This window comes from Stegodyphus dumicola, chromosome 11 (assembly GCF_044657685.1).
Source record: "Stegodyphus dumicola isolate Sdum_Otavi_A_Nest chromosome 11, ASM4465768v1".
Lineage (NCBI taxonomy): Eukaryota > Metazoa > Arthropoda > Arachnida > Araneae > Eresidae > Stegodyphus > Stegodyphus dumicola.
The window spans coordinates 69088118-69108345 of NC_140778.1; the positions used below are offsets into that span (position 1 = coordinate 69088118).

Below are 20228 nucleotides of genomic sequence, written 5' to 3' on the forward strand. Positions count from 1 at the left end.
ATTCTTCTCCGTGACGTATGTATTTATCACGCAAAACTTTAAAACCATTAGTCGCAGAAAATTGAAATTTTATACGTTGGAATGCTATAGCATCTAGTTGTGCACCTCCCTTTTTTTATTCCAGTCGACACTACCAAATGTACATATAACCTACATCTTAGCTTAAAAGTCCTTATCCGGCCTTTATTTTCTCAATCGTTGGTCTTAGACATATACTTCCAATTACAGAAGTAATGTAATATGCGAGTATGCTGCAACCCTCCTGGCCGATAATAATCGGTCTCATGGTTAATGCAGCACACCCAACACAGATTAAAACAAAATGCAGTAAAAAACATCAAATGAAAATTCCCACAGTTGTTATTTTGCCATTTAAAAAGTTCATACTTACAAATCTAAACTCGTTCTCTTTCTCCCAATTACAGAAGTCTTTGAAATGACGAAATTACTCATTTTTCGGATATTTCAAATAAGAAAAATTATTTTCAACAGATACCAAAATGTAACTTTTAATCTTTTAATTGACTGGCATATTTAATTTCAAAATTTTCAATTTTTGATGCCAATTTCAACTTGCCTTGAGGAATCTGTTAATTAATTTAGAATAATTCAAGGAAGTATGTTGAAATGAAATGCAGCAAAAAATTTGTATAATTTAATGGGCCATACAAGGAAGTGACGTGGTGTCCATATCAGAAATTTTATATTATTTTTAATGTTATTTTTTATATTTCCTAGAAACTTAATTCTTATCTTTCTGTTTCTTTCCAAAAGGCTGGAAATCATCCAAAGGAATCAAAATAGTCAGGAATACAGCAATTAATTAACTATACATATATTTGACCAAAACTACAAAATTAAACCGAAAAATAATTTTTTTAAAATATTTTGTATTTCAAGTATCCTTAATTAAAGCAATGTTAAATGAAAACTGTCGTATAATATAGAACATGTTTTTAAAATCGAAGAGTAATCCTATGAACTATCAAGCTCTGTCAATGATTTGAAGAATATAAGTATACCTGCGAACACCAATTTTAACGTTTGGTTTGGTTTGGTTTATTTAATTATGGCAAAGCACACTGCCTAAGGGGAGGGATGCTTTCGTGGAGGACTTTCTAAGGGGAACTGACTCGTATACACGTTACACATGGGGAAAACCACGAAAACGCCCATGTAGCCAGCCCGTTCGCGGAATTCGAACCTCCGACCGAACTACCAGTGTTCAGCGACTTTACCGCTCGGCCGCTGGTGGGCCCAGTTTTCACTTTTAAGTACACTGCGAAAAAAAAAGAGACAGTTCTATATCTCCCGTTCTACTGGGCCGATAGGCCAAATTCAAATTGCTCGAAAGCGAGACTTAAGATGTATATTAGATTTATATATAACATTGCTCTACCACAGATAATTTGTCACAAAATGGGACTTTTTCTGAAATAACATACCAGTTTTGTTCCATATTTAGATTCTACGACTCAAATTATGCCTAAATATTAAATTTTGTAAAATTTGGTGCGAAATTTAAAACTTTAACTTGTCGCAATTTTTTCAGTTTGCGCCAAGAATAATTCACTAGGTGAACTTCTTAATATATGGCTTCCATACTGCAAGAGAGGAAAAAAAGTCACAGCGTTCCTAGCTTTTTACATTGTACATGAGCGGGAAAAAAAAAAAAAAAAAAAAAAAAAAAAAAAAAAAAAAAGCAATGTTTGTACTTTAAAAAAAATTGATGTTATTATCGCTTTCAACAAATATGCCAAAATTCAAAACGATCCAATATATAAATTCACGCATATCTTGGGAAATTTTGAATAAAAAAACCGTAATTTTTTATAATTATGCTTTGAAATACATCAAGTTTAATACGATGGTAAAACATTTTACAGATTGTATTTCAAAAATTTTTTCGAAATATTTATAAAATTTATTTAAAAACACAGATTTTAAAAATAAATAGTAAAAAATGGGCGAATTTTATTTGGAATGAACCTAAATTTCCAAATATCAAAGGTAGAATCAAATAAGTTTAATAAAAAGAGATATTAATAAATATATATCAAATCCAATTAACATTGAGGAGCTAAAATTTTGAGAACTAGTTTTTTAAAAATTACCTGTGCGATTTTTACAAAACTTGGAAATTCATCATAATTTGAATCCTAGAATCCAAATATGGGAAAAAATTGGCATGTCATGTCAGAAAACGTCCGATTTTGTGTCAAAATACCTATATTAGAACAATGCTATATATAAATCTAATACATATCCTAAGTCGCGCTTTCGAGACATGAAAAACGCAAGTTGAATTTCGTCAATCGGCCCAGTAGAACGGGAGATATAGAACTGTGCCATTTTTTTCGCAGTGTACATATTTGTTATAAAGTACAACCAATGTACTTCATTTTTCCAAGAAACTTTAATTTATGTCTCATTTCTCTAGGCCTCGAATCGTGGTGCAAGACGGAAACCTCATTCTTCAGAGTGCTTTCAACCGGAATGTCAGCATTGCAACAAGTGGTCAAGGAAACATCGTTGTCAACAATGTCGATTTAGGAAGAACCATTGGGAGGGTGAGTACGGCGCATCAGGTCAACTGATAAGGAAATTGTGTCTAAAATGCTGCACTAAATAAAAGATATGACTTTCTTTGATTAATCGTAAACTCACAAGGGAAAAAAAAATGTAAAAATTAACATTCTGGTACTAAAAGTGAGTTAGATATGAAATTTGACCATCTTTGGTAGCAAAATTCAGCATCAAATTCCTAACAGACTTAAAGCAAATTATCGCTTTGTCTTAAGAATATTGAAAAGGTTTAAAAGCAACCTTTTTACTAAACCAGAACTTGACCATAAAATGCACGTACTTCCAAATCAACGCGATGTAACTTAAAGTAACAATCAAATTCAAATTTAAACTAAGCCTGGTAGTCAAAGAGTACACAAATGATTCAGAAGTCAAACAACAAAAATCAGCGTTATACTTTCAAAATTTTCGCAGGACTAGTTTCAATGGATTTTACCGAACCATCATCCTCAGCTGCAAAACCGCAAATGAACGAGATAGGAAATAATGACTAGATAAGATAAGAAAGCCTGGACAGGAATAAGCAAGTGGCGCCATCTGTTGATAAAACCAGAACTAAAACGTGATTTCTTTAAAGGCCGAAGGCAACGACGGATTGGAATTAGGATCATCAACTAGAACAGAAAGATTTTTGATACACAAATGACTTAACACAAAGTTGGCTGAAAACTTCTGACCGGTTTAACAGTTTAAACATCGGAAGGAATAACGTAAAGCCGAAGTGTTGTAATCTTATCAGAGCTAGCGAAACGTGGCCCTACTAGCGTGGCCTTGACAGCCAAAGATACTTTCTGTCTCAGAATCCAAAACCTCCAATTTGAGTATTCTCAAAGTGAATTTGTATTCTGGTGAGAAAACGGAAAGGAGAAATGATAATGGAAGCTGAAATTATAAATAACAGGCTAATTAAAATAATAATAACCCTACAAACATTTGATTAACAAAACACATTGATTCGCTTTAATTTTACTTTGCAACTTCTTAGTTTAAGTTGGCAGCAGAGGGTCTTGAGCTTAGTTGTAAGTGTGTCACAGGACAGTTTTTTTCTAATGCTAACATTAGTTTTTAGAAATAATTCCTTTATAGAAGCAACTAGTGTTACTTAAGATCATTTTGTTTATGATTATAACTTAAAACTTTGATAGTTAAGCTATATTTTGAAGCATTCTGTCCTAACCGTACTTTCCGAAGAATTATTTGTCATTGTCGGCAAATTATCATTCCTTTCGCAGTCAACAATTGTAGCGATAATTATCAAAAATTGAGTTTTACAATCAGAGATGTAAGAGTCAACGAAACTTTAGTTTTATTCAAAATATATTGCAATTAAAAAAATATTTGATGTGGACATCACAAGACTTCCTTGTATGGCATATTAAATTACACACATTTTTGTTGCATTTCATTTAAACTTATTACCTCGAAATTCATTGGAGATATATATCTAATTCAATCGATTCAGTTCTCATTTCGGGGCAAGGCAAAAACACATAAACCTCGAAACATCTTCATTAAAATTGTAAAATACAGAAAAACATAAAAAATCAAATACAGTTTATAAAACAATTTTTAGAATTTAAATTATAGTTTGTACGTCAGAACAAGCAATTCTGCCAATGGGAAGTAAGACAATATTTTCGGTTCCCAAAAATTGAAAGTTAACCTTTTGGCTCCACTGGGCAGTTGGTGCATCAACTGGTTTAATTAACTATACTACTAAGAGTTTCAAATGTAAGCAAATAGCTGCCCCGTGAGGCCTAATGCGACTTTTAATTTATTGATAATTCTACAACTATCTCATACAGATTAACTAAAGGCATAACACTTTAACAGAAACATAAAAACAGCATAATTCGCTCAATTTTTAAGACCGAAAACGCATAGAACATTCAAGATTTTAGTTAGTAGGGGAAGCAAAAATAGCATGAAAGTCCATGTTACTTAAGTCCGTGACTGTAGTTATGATATGTGAATCTAGTAAATATGATACATAAGTGTCCATGATACATAGGTTGATGATATATCATCATACATAAATGGTAACCATGAGTGCCGCATAGCCCTATATCAGTGGTGGCGAACCGTTTTGGGGCCGAGTGCCCAAAATGGGATGACCGCCTGCCATTTCGTTTAAGATATTAAATTAGAATTATGAATATATTACCTCAAAATGCTTAGATCTGAAAACTGGAATCTATTTAAGAATGAAAGTATTAAAACTCACCGGTAGTCTGCAACAAATTTGAATTCGTTTAGCAAGCATTAGATGTTAATTCAGAAGTCAAACAACAAAAATCAGCGTTATATTTTCAAAATTTCACAGAACTGGTTTCGATGGTTTAACCGAACCATCATCCTCAAGTGCAAAAACGTTTCGGTTAAACCATCGAAACCAGTTCTGTGAAATTTTGAAAATATAACACTGATTTTTGTTGTTTGACTTCTGAATTAATATTTGTTCGGCGCGTTATTGTATCTTTAAGCATTAGATGCTTCAGCTTTGGCGTATTCTTTGCCTTGTAACAAGTAATATTGTATTTTTAAGCATTAGATGCTTCAGCTTTGGCGTATTCTATGCCTTGTAACAAGTAATATTGTATCTTTAAGCATTAGATGTTTCAGCTTTGGCGTATTCTTTGCCTTGTAACAAGTAATATTGTTGCGTGCGTACGGGTTCGTAATAAACTGAATGCACAAGTCCGATGAAAAGTGAATAAAATTTATTCTTATCCCAAGAATAAATACAAAATGCTTAAATTTCCTTAGAGGTATTCGTACAATATGGCAATATGACACATTAGTTATCTTTTAAAATACTAAAACATGCAACAGACTTAATTCAGAACAGAGAAAGCTAATCCGATTTCACCGCAAATTCGCTAGAGTCAACAACAGCAGTAAGTAAACAACTGAATTGAGATGTTTTCCTCCAGCTTTTATAAGCTTTTTAAATCCCGCACGAGAATCTTCTCGTATTTTCTCGACTCTTCCGGAAGCGAAAGAGTACAATTACGAGATATGTATTATTAAAATGTTAAATTAAATTAGCATACTCCTGTATTTTTAATTTTTCTGCCTAGCTTTCTCTTCAGAAAAGTCTCGTGCTGCATTGCAAGAGGATACAAAACAATTTTAATTACAATTCTATTAAAAATAAGCTAAATAAATACAAAAACCCTAACAATATGATTGGCCTAAACAACCGAAACGTCATAATTGGGCCAATAAATGTGTATATCATTTCTATGGCGATATATGAAAATTTTATATCTAGGCTTAGTGGCATAGTGCTTAAGACTAGATTTAAGCCTAAGCCTAGATACAGCTATAGTCTTATAAGGTCCTAAGACTAGATATAGATATAGCCCTATGCCAGTGGCATTATGCGGTAAGTAAGTAAGTAAAACGTTCAAGAAGAGACTAGAACAATTATTTAAATTGCATAGTGTTATTTTATTGTGTTTTATTGATTAAGGAAGTAACATTTTAGTCGCGTACCAGCTGATGAGGCTCTGCGTGCCGACTATGGCGCGCGTGCCGTAGGTTCGCCATCATTGCCCTATATCATGTCATGATATATTTGAAAGCTCTACCCAAGGTTGTCCACTATATTGCTTTTTACATTATATTGTCATTGTATTGCGTCTGTTAACACAAGCAAACCGTATCGCACAATAGTTGATAATTGTGAGATACTGTTGTTGCACTATACCGCATAATAACTGATATCATGCAATAGATAGGTTCATAGTTGTTGGAAGGTTCCAAATGCAGATACCACGAAACGGTAGCAGTTGGTATTTCAAATGCTTCCACACATGCTTGGTAAAAGATACATCCGAAGGAAAGGCAATCCACGGAAACGTCTGGACATTACATAGGTAGTCTCAGACAAGCTAACACATGGATCTCTAGACATTATCTTGTGGAATATCGCATGTGCATTTCCGGTGCGAATGGGAGCACGTGAAACCGCAGGATCTGATTCACATACTCTGCTGAATCGTCAAAGCTTCATGTAGGACCGCTTTGCCGATAATTAGCGAGGTTGGGGTTGCATATTGATCACGGAACCACCATATCTGAACACTATAATTATCGTTTTCCAAAACGAAGAGGTAGTCATCACTACGAATTGCACATCTCCAATACGTAGTGTTCCAGGTGGTCTCCAAATACATGGTGTCACCTTAAACGGGGATCTTTACTAGTTTTAAGGCAACACACATAATGGGATCGGAACTAGCCACTTATTTACTAGTGTTAAAGCAGCACACATAATGAGGCAGGACAGTGATGGCGAACCTATGGCACACGTGCCATAGTCGGCACATAGAGCCTCATCAGCCGGCACGCGAGTAAAATATTTCTTCCTTAATCAATAATCACAATAAAATGATAGTATTTAATTTAAATAATGTTTTAGTCTGTTCTTGAACTTCTCACTTACTTATTTATCGCATATGCTACTGGAATAGGGCCTAAGCCTAGATATAAGATTTTTATAGATCGTCATAGAAAAGATATATATATATTTATTGACTTAATTTATGACCTTTCAGTTGTTTGGGCCAATCATATTTCTTGTTACATGGCAAAAAATACGCCAAAGCAGCTAATGTTTGATAAACGAATTCAAATTTATTGAAAACTGTCGGTGAGTTTTAATACTTTTATTGTTTAATAGGTTTTCTGTACTTCAGGTCTTGAACCCTCACAAATGACACTAAAAACAAGTAAAATTAAACATTGATAGTGGACGATCATTTCAAGAGACCTGGACAGAATCATACTGAGTTGTTGAACACAATAGGAAAGCATTATGCATTCAGTGCGGGAAAAGTGTTGTGTCGCACATCTGGTGTCAGACTGCGTTTTAACATCAACCACAAGATTGTTGCCGAATTTGATGAAGCTGAGCAGAAGGTTGTTCATTGAAGGAAAACTGAGGAATTATAATTGCCAAAATGTTGGTTTTTGAAATTATCTTTCTAAAACAAACCATATAACAACGGCTAGCTTTTAAATTTCACCGTGCCTGACAAAACATGGTAAACCGCTCTCCGATGGGAATTTAATCAAAGAGGATTTTGGCACGCGGTCCCCCCCCCGAAAAAAAAAAAACGGTTTGGGGCACGCGGCTCCAGAAAGGTTCGCCACCACTGAGATAGGAGATTAACTTCCACGACACATCTACAAATATTTTATGAAGATCCTGAGTCATTTTGTAATACTTTTTTTTCTCTCAAGTTTCGTTATTCAAGAGCGTATTTAGTGGCATAATACTCAAGATTCAAAATTTTAAAACCTATTTAGTGGATTTTTACTGGATACGTAGCGCTGTTGAATCGAAATATCATACCATGAATATTGCATACAGAAGATTATAAGCATAACCTGATTTCATTGCTCAAAGAAAGCTAATGTTAATATAATAAGGCTTAATTCCAATCCACCTTTGCCTTCAGCCTTTAAAGAAATTATGCTTTAGTTCTGGTTTCATCAACAGATGGCGCCAGTGGCTTATCTCCTGTCCAGGTTTTCTTATCTTATCTCATTCATTTGCGCTTTTGAAGCTGAGGATGATGGTTCGGTAAAACCATCGAAACTAGTCCTGCGAAAATTTGAAAATATAACGCTGATTTTTGTTATTTGACTTCTAAATTAAAGATAATATCGCCAACATGAGTAAAGCTATTTAATATCTTTTACATTTTTCGTATGGAAAGGCAATTATTACATATTCGGTAAACTGTTTCACGTTTTTATACTTTCTTGTAGTAGGTATAAGATACATAATTTCAGTCTAATCTATTAAAAAGTGTTCTAATATTAAGAAATTTTCAGAAAGGAATTAGAAATTGGTAAATTTTGATAATATTATAGAGCTTTTAAATATTTACAATCCTGTCTAAATTTCCTATGCAAATTGAGTATTTTTAATTTCATCAGTGATACTCGTTAAGAAAAAATTGCAGCAAAATCAAAAGCAGTATTCTCCTTTATATTGAAATGCTTAGGAAACCTGTAAAAACAATTTGTTTTTAACGGATAGTTTTGGAAATTATGTCAAATTACGACTTATACGTCATTACATAAAGTAGTTTTAATGAAATTATGTTTTATTGTTCCATCAGCAGAACTTTACCTTAACTTAATAGATATCTAAAGCAATAAAAATTGCTGACAAACTGAAAACGTTTGCTGAAACGCCGAGCAAAATGATATGAAATCTATACTAGCCGGAATTATTCTTGTGGTCTGCCACCGATCAAGTGGATAAGACAACCGAACGCTGGTAGTACGACCTGGGCTCAGACTTCAGCAAATACTAAATAGGGAATATGGGAATTATATGCCCTTCTTCATCTGTAACGTTTGCACCAACCTGTTCCCTTTGGGCAGTCCTCCCCAAAGGCATCGTTATCCCTTAAGCAGATAGCCTTGGGGAACTTAATCAGTTAAAGAAATAAATCCTTTTTTTGGGGGGGTCTGATACCCCCTTTCTAAAAAAATATTAGGTGCCCCCCTCGCTTCTACATAACATAACATACCCCCCCCATTTCTAACGTAATTTAAACAAGTTACAAACATGACAAGTAGAACAACATTTTGGACTAATTACCCGTATAATTTCCTTTATTTCTCCTCACGCGCCTTTTTTCTTTCTCTAAATTGTATTGATATTTGAGACAGAATTTTATTCGCAAAATTATAAAAATTCAGGCAGTTTATTAAATTTGAAAGCATAGGAATGGTTTGGTTTGGTTTATTTTGATTATGACAAAGCTCTGGCGGGTATCTGTCTAAAGGGAGGCAATGAATATTATTTTTAATTCAGAATGTATAATTATATGATATCAATGTAAGATTTATTTTTCAATCAGTTTTCAATTCAGAATGTATAATTACACGATATTAATCCCATATACTATATTATATGGGATAAATAGTTCTGAAATTTTCTTTCAGGTTCATACTAATCATGCTTCCCAGTCGTCTACATTGGTAAGTATACTTAATTATTTATTTGAGTGTGTTATGATATTAATTAAAATTCATAATCCTATTATAAGTTCCTGCTTATTTGTGTACTTCACTATGGACGTTATTTTTTTTCTTCCAAAACTAAGTTTGCGATATGCCCAATATTTCAATTGTTATATCGCTTTCGTAAGTTAAAAAATTTTAGAAGTGACGTTGATTAAAATGAGCACTTATTGATTAATAGCAATCTTTTCCAATATCATAATTTAACATTTTCTAAAATAATTTTACAACCGTTCAATCTCCAGCAAAAACAGTTTGCGTACTTGCATTTCGATTCTAGGAAAACGGTTTTATTTTAAAAATTTGCTCAGCATATCAGAATTAAGATAAATTAGAATCTCCTAAATAACAGAATAAAGTTATCGCTAGTACCGGGTGATCAAAAAGTCAGTATAAATTTGAAAACGTAATAAATCACGGAATAATGTAGATAGAAAGGTAAAAATTGACACACATACTTAGAATGACATGGGGTTTTATTAGAATAAAAAAAAATGGTTCGGTATGGGTTGGATGTACCACAGCTACTGTTATCGGGCCTTTTTCCTTCGAGAAAATGCGTGATTCTGGTTTTGTAACTGCTACCGTGACGGGTGAGAGGTACGCCGATATGTGACAGAATGGCATTGTCCCCACCCTGGCTGATAAACACCTTTGGAACGTACGATTTTTATGCAGGATGGCGCTCCACCCCATATTGCTAGACGCGTGGAAGATCTCTTGCGCGCGTCGTTTGGTGATGATCGTGTGCTCAGCCGCCAGTTTCGTCATGCTTGGCCTCCTAGGTCCCCAGACCTCAGTCCGTGCGATTATTGGCTTTGGGGTTATCTGAAGTCGCAAGTGTATCGTGATCGACCGACATCTCTAGGGATGCTGAAAGACAACATCCGACCCCAATGCCTCACCATAACTCCAGACATGCTTTACAGTGCTGTTCACAACATTATTCGTCGACTACAGCTATTGTTGAGGAATGATGGTGAACATATTGAGCATTTCCTGTAAAGAACATCATCTTTGATTTGTCTTAATTTGTTATGCTAATTATTGCTTTTCTGATCATATTATTGCTTTTCTAATTATTGCTTTTCTAATAAAACCCCATGTCATTCTAAGTATGTGTGTCAATTTTTACCTCTCTATCTATATTATTCCGTGATTTATTAAGTTCAATTTATACTGACTTTTTGATCACCCGGTATATAGCATTAAACAAAAAAATCTGGGATTCTTTAGAAGGATCTATTAATGTGCAACGTGATGCTGATATTATTGCTATTGTTTCGTCCAGTGCAGTGTTAGGATCCATAAATGTTAAATATGCGCTTAAATGCATAAAATAACTCCGAAAAAAAATAAGTTTTAAGAATAAAATAGAAGAAACCAAAGTGTAATTTTAAGATTTCTTATTTTTAATTTACCCCCTCCCCAATGGTTGGCCTAAGCCGACTTCGACTTGAACCACTACCAAGACAAGAAGTGTGGTCACTTTAATATAGACGCACCTAATAAGTGGGCCATTTTTATCTCCTATGAAGGGACGGACAGTTACAACCATGCCTTTTACAAGATTTGAACTTGGTATCGCATTCGGCTGCCCTAACCACCCTACCGTCTGGTTATTATAAAATTAAATACTGTGACGGATTTTGTATATATGTAAATAACTTTAATGAAATTACATATGATACTGTAGTATATTTTGTTTAATATAACAATAAATGCTTGAAAGAGACTACGAAGACAAAGCTCTGATGAAAAATAAAATTACAGGTGCAAGTCTATTTAACATTAAGGTATAATGGCTATCTAGTTAAATTGGTGAGATATCGCCAAACTGGCAATTGTTCCAACCACTAACTTTTATCGCCAAATTTTGTGAGAAATCGCAAAAAGTCGTCAGACTTAGCGACTTTTGGCGAACGTTGGCGATATTACATTGTATAATTGTAATAGGTGCTATCACATGTCGGTTTGTTTTGGAAGAACAACTGTTTGGAACAATTTTTCTGCTTCGTCACAACAGCCAATCCCCATAGCTCGCTTTGGGGTTAACACAGGGGTAACTGGTTCCCCATTACAAACAAGCTGATAGCTGATTGGTTGAAAACGAACAACTTGCAATTTTCTTGGAAAGGAAGGAAAAAGTCGCCCGTCTTTCTTTCAATAGTAAACCAGGCAGAAAAATTGTTCGTATGAAAGAAACACCGTGTGATATGGGCTTAACTGAATAACTGTAATTGATCCCTATATGTAACTGTAACCGCATCCGTCCTTTAGATGTAAATTTAACCGTATACACCTTTCAGTAATTTAGACAACTGGATCGTAGTAGAAGAGATTTCTTGTCAATCGAGTGAAAACTTTGTAAAACAGGATAGAGAATCGTTTCTTACTCGGTAGTTCACAGTTTCCATTTCAGATGCTCTTTGCATTTCGTTGTGTTTAACGTCCTTAGTAGTCTGAAGTGTAACTACTGATTGCGCTTTGCGATACTGAGAATAGCTGTACGGATGTTTTGTGGAAAGTTCTAAAACCAAAGTCTTCTTTTTTGGTAAAATAAATTTTATCAAGGTATCATCGGTTACGCGTGCATTAAGTGCATTACAAACCCATACGCACACAACAATAGTTATTGAATATAAATTAAAGATTAAAACAAACGAGAAAATCTGAAAATGGTAATATGAGAGCCATTCTTTACTTGAGAGACTGATCTCTACATATAATAAAAAAATCTGATGTGTACACCACATGACTTCCTTGTACGGAATATTAAATTATACGCATTTTTTCTTGCATTTTATTTAAACTTATTCGATTGAATTAAGCCTACTTCGCCGACAGCGCATAAACCACAATAGAATAAATGCATTCTTTAAAATTCACTTCGTTTACCATAGCGACACTCTGGCGCTAGGTTTACTTAACAGTATTATATTTCATTCATATTATAACTCAGAATGCACAAAATGTATATCATTTAAAAAATTATCTAATCGTTGCCACATGTTCTATTCAAATACTATAATAAAGCTAGAACTGTGTATAAAGAAATTAAGCAAATAAAACAAAAAAGAAACAGTTTTTCACAGACGATTGAGTATTTCTCATTTAATTAATTCAGTTCTTACTTCGCGAGATGGCAAAAATACATAAAAACTCAAAATATCTATATTAAAAATTACGAAGTAAATCTCAAATGCTTATTTCCTCGAAAAAATTCCAGAAAGAATTAAGCATGATTTAATTGGCAATAATAAATGAATGCGTTATCTTTGTTGTTGCGAAGCTAAGTTTCTCTAGATTGGCAACAAATCCACTAGTCTCCTGTTTCAAATGTAAACATCAATGGCCGCCATTAAAACAGGCTTAGCGGCAATTAAACAACTTTAAAATTGCTGATAATTCTAAAAATATTGCACACAGATTTACTAGAGGCATAAAATCCTTAACCGGAAGATAGAAACAGTATAATTCAATCATTTTTAAAGAAAAAATTGTACAATTTACAAACATATAAGAATAAAGAAACTGAGATCACTGAGCCGGGTAACAGAGTGGATATAATTATAAATATATTTATATACGTTTGGTGCGGCCGATTGAAACCAAAATACGAAGTGCACATCTACATGTTATAGCAGTCCTATATACAAAATTTCAACGTTCCGAGGCTACTCGTTTTTGAGTTATGCGAGATACGTACGTACATACGTTCGTACAGACGCCACGAAAAATTCTCTTCAGAATTAATTTTAAAGAAGTTTTATAATTTTTTTGAAGGAAAAGAGTATTTTATTCTGTCCTTACGTACAGATATCACGCAAAAACATCGTTAAATTGCATTTGATAGCGGTCAAAATGTATATTTTCGTTGAAATATTCTGCCTGAAACTTTTCGCGATTACAATACTTCCTTTTTACTACGTACAAGTAAGTAAAACAAGTCTGTGTGTCTTTCGTTCGTGCTGCGCGTAAGCTAATAGACCCAGGGCTATGAAACTTGGTGTATAGGTGCATCTAGACAAGAGCCTGTGCACCTTGAAGCGGTTTTTTACAAAAATCGAATCAGATTTTTTTAAATTTTATCTTTTGGATTTTATCGCATCATTTTGAATAGTTTCATTCTTTTAGAAATGTGGTTTTGGCAACAGGTTTTTATTCAATTGTATACTGGACTGCTGACAGTTGAAACTCAGCACTGTTGCCACTTAGAAAAACGAGGGCGATCATTATGTGCAGTTTTTAAATTTAATGTTTCTCTTGGATATTGGACGTTTATCCGGAGAAGATAACGGGAAGTTGGTTAATTTATTTATTAGGATAATTAATATTTGTATTAAGGGATATTGCTTATTTCATTGTAATTTTATTATATGTAATACATTTTTTTAAAAATTTGTGTTTTTTTTTTTTTTTTTTTTTTGTGTGAAGTTGTTCTGCAGAGTGAAATTCTGCGCTATTTTTAAATTTAACGTTTGGTGTTCCCTTCAAGCATTTTTGCGGTACATTTAAAAGCCAGACGAAGGCTGCTAGCGTAGCTTCTAGTAAGATATAAATTGAATTATAAAATTATTTGCATGAGATTCAGCACTGGCATCTAATTCACTTTCTGTGTTAATATGTTTGCTTTCGTTGTATATGTAGCTTTCTAGTTTTATCTATTTTTATATTATGTATTTAGGCAGAGATAAGAAATCAAATAAGTGATTTGTCTGAGAAATGGAAGTCACTGAATGATTTAACATTAAGAGTGAGTGCACTGGAGGAGAACGTAACAGATATTGCAAACAAGGTAACAGTTCCCCTCAAACTGCTATTTCTTAGTAAATTAAATTTTTACTGTTGTTCTGATGCACATGGATAATTACTAATATGCATTTTTCCATTAAAATTGAATATGGAATGTGTCATTTCAATTGCAATCTCATAAATGTAACTAATTATTATGATATTCCTAATTTCAGTAGCAAAAATTTAAAAATAACCTTCAATGATATTTTTATCTCATTATGTTTGAGACGTTATGTATGTATGACTGTTTGATATATTGTACAAAAGTAGAAAATGCAAACATTTTTAACGACAGATGTAAAAAGTTTAATGTTTCTTCTTCTTCTTACTAATCCATCTCATCTGAATCAGATCAGATCCATAAGTTCATTCGCCTTCATAACCTCCAACACGAAATTGGATCTGTTCACCAGATCTTCACGCACCAAGGCAACACAACTAAGTAGACATTGCGCAGTAGCTTCATGGTGTCCCATTTGCGTCAAAGTTTTACTCTTAGTGCAAATGGGACAGGTTTTAGTGCAACGGAAATATCTGAGGCTCTTCAAATGTACTGAAGACAACAGAGCCAAACCGTTTGGTCCGTCCTGTCAACAGACCAAAAGGTTCTGGCTGTATGTTCTTCCGGTCTCATTTTGTCTTCAGTCCCATTTGCGTCAAACTTTTACGTTTGGTGCAAATGGGACAGGTTTTAGTGCCACAGGGATATCTGAGTGTCTTCAAATGTCCTGAAGACAACAGAGCATGAACCGTTTGGTCAGTACTGTGAACAGACCAAACGGTTCTGGCTCTGTATTCTTCCGGTCGCATTTGCGTCTTCAGTAGCATTTGTGTCACATTTTTAGGTTTGTTACAAATGGCACAGGTTTCAGTGCCACAAGAATATCTGAATGTCTTCAAATGTCCGGAAGACAACAGAGCCAGAACCGTTTGCCTTCAGTTGGCACAGGTTTCAGTGCCACAAGAATATCTGAATGTCTTCAAATGTCCGGAAGACAAGAGAGCAAGAACCGTTTGCCTTCAGTCCCATTTGCGTCAAATTTTTACGTTTGGTGCAAATGGGACAGGTTTTAGTGCCACGGGAATATCTCAGGGTCTTCAAATGTCCTGAAGACAACAGAGACAGAACCGTTTGGCCTGTACTGTCAACCTTGAAACCAATAGCAGTACCAGGACCTGTACTACGATACCGTAAGTGTGTCGGTACCTCTTTTCAAGAACTGTTAATTAAAACCTTTCTTCTCGAGTGTAGTTTAAGGTAGTCAAAGGTTTAGTATAAACCTGAGGCATGGAAATACTTTCCTCTGCTAGTCTATCACCAGTATCATTATAGTATTTTAGATTTACTTGAGATGGAATACAGTTAAATGTTTAAGAATTGAAAGCTTGATTGTTTGTATCTTTTTAAAAGCATGCGAATGGAAATATAATTTTTTTCGTTTCTTTTTTAGATTAATCAGTTTGTTGGTTCAGGGCAAAATAGCATCTCTAACAGAGGAATCAGGAGTACTATATCAAAGGTATTAATATTTTTTTTTTGCTTCTGGAAATATGAACTGTTAGTGAAAAATTAAGTTATGAAAATTTGCAAAATTTATTGTTTTGCAAAAGCAGACACTCGTGAATATCATGTTGTAAAACTATGCCGTACAGCAACAACGAAATTTGTTTTTGAATGGTAAAATACACAAAAAATTCTAACGTAGGATTTCGATCCTCCGTAATGGTCTGAGGGGACAACAAAAATTAAGATGCTACTTGAGGCGTGCGCGAATGCTTATATCTTCGAAATTGCATATGCTATATTCAATCTAAATATATCATTAGATAGGTGAACGACCACATTAACAAACACAAAAAAATTCAAAATTTTGACAAAGGATATATGCATAGAAATGCGTCAAAAATAGCGAAATTTTGGTGACGTCAAAACTCTGTGCGCATGTGTCACCGCGTGTGAGTGGCATGGTCGCCTGGTAGACTTCGTGTGATGTTTGCTGTATTTTATTTTAATTCGCCAATCTAGTGGTATTGGCATTTATAGAAATTTGACGAATGTAACAGATTGTGTAGCAATAGAATTTACTGTTAAGTAACGTAACAGAATCCAGAATTCAGAAGCAGGCGATATTTGTCTGGTTAATGTAATTGTTAATGAACAGCCATGATTTATTATAGCATCCGTAGATATTAATCCAACTGTTAATTCAGGAGACATGAAGATGTTCTTGTTTAGTGCATTGATGAAATAGTCTGAGACTACTTTATTGATCGATGAATAGTTTACTGTAGATACAGATATTCCAGTTATTAAGATGATTCAACGTAGACGTCAAACTAAATGAAAAGAGCATTTGATTTTACGAATATATTTTTAATCTGAATATGGTTCCAAGTAACTATCCAAGAACACTAGAAAGTTCGTTTATAGATTAAACTTTTCAACACTAGGAAAATAGCTCACCCCGTAGAATAATAACAGGACTGTAAGAGCAAAACTATTGTAATGTAAGCATATTACTATCCAGTTTGTATGTACTTAATAAAAATAATATTGTAAAGCAGTTTAAATGATATTGAAAATCCAGTCAATGTGTAAATGAATTACAAGTTTAATTTGATTATCTCACTAAAATTATTGTAAATATGAATTCATATAATGTTTAATATAATGTTTAAATGTACACATAGCTGTCATGATTTTATGTATCTATCATATGTAACTTGACAAGAGAATGATTGTAATCAACATATCTATGCTTATACACAGGCTTGTATGCCCATGTAATATTTATATGTATATTTTTACACGGAGGAAATTTTTCCTTCTGCCAGGATGACTATTAACACTGTAAGACTTTTACAAGAAAGTCAGGTCAGTGGTTATCTCAGGCGGCGCTCAGATTAAACTTTTATCATGAATATAACTGCAGGCATCTAAGATTATGTATTGAATGGATATATGCAATCAATACAAAATGAAATGTATATATGTGTGTGTACAATCCTTTGTCTATTTTAATTGCTCTATAATACTCTCACACTTCCGTTAGTAATTCTATGCATTACACATCAGCGGCTCTTGAAACTCAAAGAGAGAGAGACAGCCTACCATCATTTTTATTGGTCTCTAATTAATGTTTATATTACTCAAATGACGTCAAGAAGACTCACGTAATGCTGACTTTGCGAAAACGAACGAAAGGATGGGGACGTAGATTTGAAAATATCCTTTATAAAACTGAACTAAATGCATTTTAATAAAGTATAAATTTTTCGCTCATAAACATTTATTTTGTGTATTTATTTTAGGTTAATTTATATTAATATTGGGAGAAAGTTTTAGATAAAATACCCACGGCTATAGCAGAACGTACTCGAATGCTTTCCAGTCTTGCTACCAGTGGCTCGTCTGTTTCAGACGAATGGGCTTGAGCAGTGCGTAATCGGACGTTTTCAAGTCTTGCTTCCGTTGTTCGTCCGTTTCATACGAAAGGGCTTGAGCAGTGCGTATTCGAACGTTTTCCAGGCTTTCTTCACTTTGCTTATCTATTTCTCAAGCTCGTGATACCTTTTTTTTTTTTGTGCTTGAGGTATAGGTCGAGCAATCGATTTTCGTTTTGGTGCCATAGTTGATTTCAAAGCGAAAGTAACGCTTTTTGAGACAATCATTACAAATTCCACTTTCAAAAAGTAAAGAAAATGCTTGTGATGCAATAACACGCATATTAATGCATAAAAGCTTAAGTATTTCATCTTAATAATTATAAAATTATTAAATAATTAGTAATAATTGCTTAAATAATTTAAGTCCTTGTAAATAAATAACTGTGAAATATTCTGCATGTTAAGAGTTAAAAATAACCCAATATGAAGTGTGGCAAAATTTTACTTTCTTTGAAAAGGCGTAAAATAATATGCATAATGTGGATTTACACTAATCAGAACTTTATCTTTTAGGTGCAAGAACTTAGTGACAGTGTAAGCACTTTAACACAGGTAAGCTTATGATCATCAAAGTTATTTTGTGTTTGCAGAATATTCAAATTAACGTTCAACATAACGACTTTCTAAAACTAAATTTCAAATAATTACTAAAATTAATAGTTTCATACGAACTATTAATTCATACGAACTACTAAATTATACTAATAGTTTCATACGAACTATTAATTTTAGTAAATTGTGTGTTATTTATTTTATAAATTTTAGTAAATTGTGTGACACTATTCATAGAAAGTGTGTGTTTCAGTACAAATTAAAAGCATTAATCGCATATGTCTATAACATGTTATCAAACAGAAAATGTATTTTATCAAAGAAAATTCTTTTATAAAATTCTGATTTATATTCTAATAAATCTAAAGCAAAAGTGCATTTTATTTAAATCTAAACAAAAGTGCATTTTATTTAAATCTAATTAGAAATATTAAATGTTTTTATGCAATTACACTAGCTGAATTAATTAAAATCATTATATTTTTTAAAAATTACAATTTTAAGCGGCTAGTTAAATTAAATTTCGTGTTAATTCAAGTTTTATGTTCATGAAGTAAATATCATGTTTCATGACTTGTTAAATTAAATTTCACGCCAGAGAAAACGAGCTCTGAAAGAAAATTCATCCACTTTTACATTTTCTAATAAATCTGTTTTGGGATCAAAACAGATTTTAACATGTATAAGATTTTTAATTTAAAATAAAAATTATGTTACGCTGTTTCAAAACTCTATCAAAATATAAATGTTTGTTTTATATTATACAGAAATAAGCAAGATTGCAAGCCGATGGTAATTGTTTTAAAAGAAAGTAAGCATCGATAGTGTAATATCGATAGCATAATCGTGGCCCGAAAAAGTTTTTTGTGCAAGTATTTCATTGCCCTTTTTATTAATATTAATCTTTCTTATCACTCTCAAGATAAACAAAGTCTCATTAAAATGCTAATAAAGTAACAGGGTATATTTTTTATATTATTTGTCTGTACTCTAAAAAATTACCGTAACCTTAAGGAATTGCGTGTCGATGTAAAACAACATATGGCGCATTTGGTAGCCGTCAGTAGTAAGCCACGGTAACCGGCGGGAGGAAGTGACGTCAGAGAAAGGGGGCGTGGCCGCCGCCATCTTTGATCACGTAGCAACCGGAAGTGACGTAGACAGAGTGGTGTCATCCAATTCATTGCTTCACTTCTTGTTGTCACATGATCCAAGATGGCGGCGGCCACGCCCCCTTTTTCTGACGTCACTTCCGCCCGCCGGTTACCATGGCTTGCCACTGACGTCTGTTTGAGATAACATTCTGTGCATTGTAACGGCTGCCTTTAAGGTCGCTGCGTTTTATGTGTATTTTCAAAAATGCTAAAGGGTTAAAACTTAGATAGAAGAATTGTTTTTATAATGCTCTAGTCAAGAGTAAAGAGTTCGTGAAACTTCATGGAACGCATGAATGAGAAGTAGATGGCCTGTTTTCTATTTATATAATTAGGAATAAATACCGTGTAATGTTTTAGCTAAATTGCTAGTCCTTGGCAGCTAGAATACTATCAACTGAGTAGCGAATTATCGCTGCCTTCATGTGGAAAAGAAAAGTCCAAGGAAGGCTTAAATTACCCTTTTATTTAACTCAATAATGATTCACTCATGGCGCCTTTCGGGCTTACAGTAAGCCTCCAGTTGGACTTTAACTTAAGATTGGAAATAAGAAACTAATCTAATGCTAGCTAAACTAAAACCATCCGAAGCTGTACAGAATTAACTAGTTAATAAGAGTTGGCTCTTATTTAAAGCTCACC

The 20228-nt window shown here is 33.5% G+C and overlaps 1 protein-coding gene and 1 long non-coding RNA gene across 2 annotated transcripts in view; both read left to right on the forward strand.

The window, feature by feature from the left end:
• Window positions 1-2442: 2442 nt before the first annotated feature.
• LOC146994074 (uncharacterized) lies at window positions 2443-14434 on the forward strand. The gene is made up of 3 exons (XR_015043838.1): window positions 2443-2570; window positions 9559-9594; window positions 14324-14434. It is a non-coding gene; the product is annotated as an uncharacterized LOC146994074 (long non-coding RNA).
• A 973-nt stretch (window positions 14435-15407) lies between these two features.
• LOC118190809 (cubilin-like) overlaps window positions 15408-20228 on the forward strand; it is a 413937-nt gene continuing 409116 nt past the window's right edge. Inside the window, exons 1-3 of the mRNA XM_085826303.1 lie at window positions 15408-15611; window positions 15885-15953; window positions 18394-18432. Coding sequence (XP_085682429.1) covers window positions 15408-15611; window positions 15885-15953; window positions 18394-18432 — 312 coding nt within the window. The remainder of the gene's footprint in view (window positions 15612-15884; window positions 15954-18393; window positions 18433-20228) is intronic.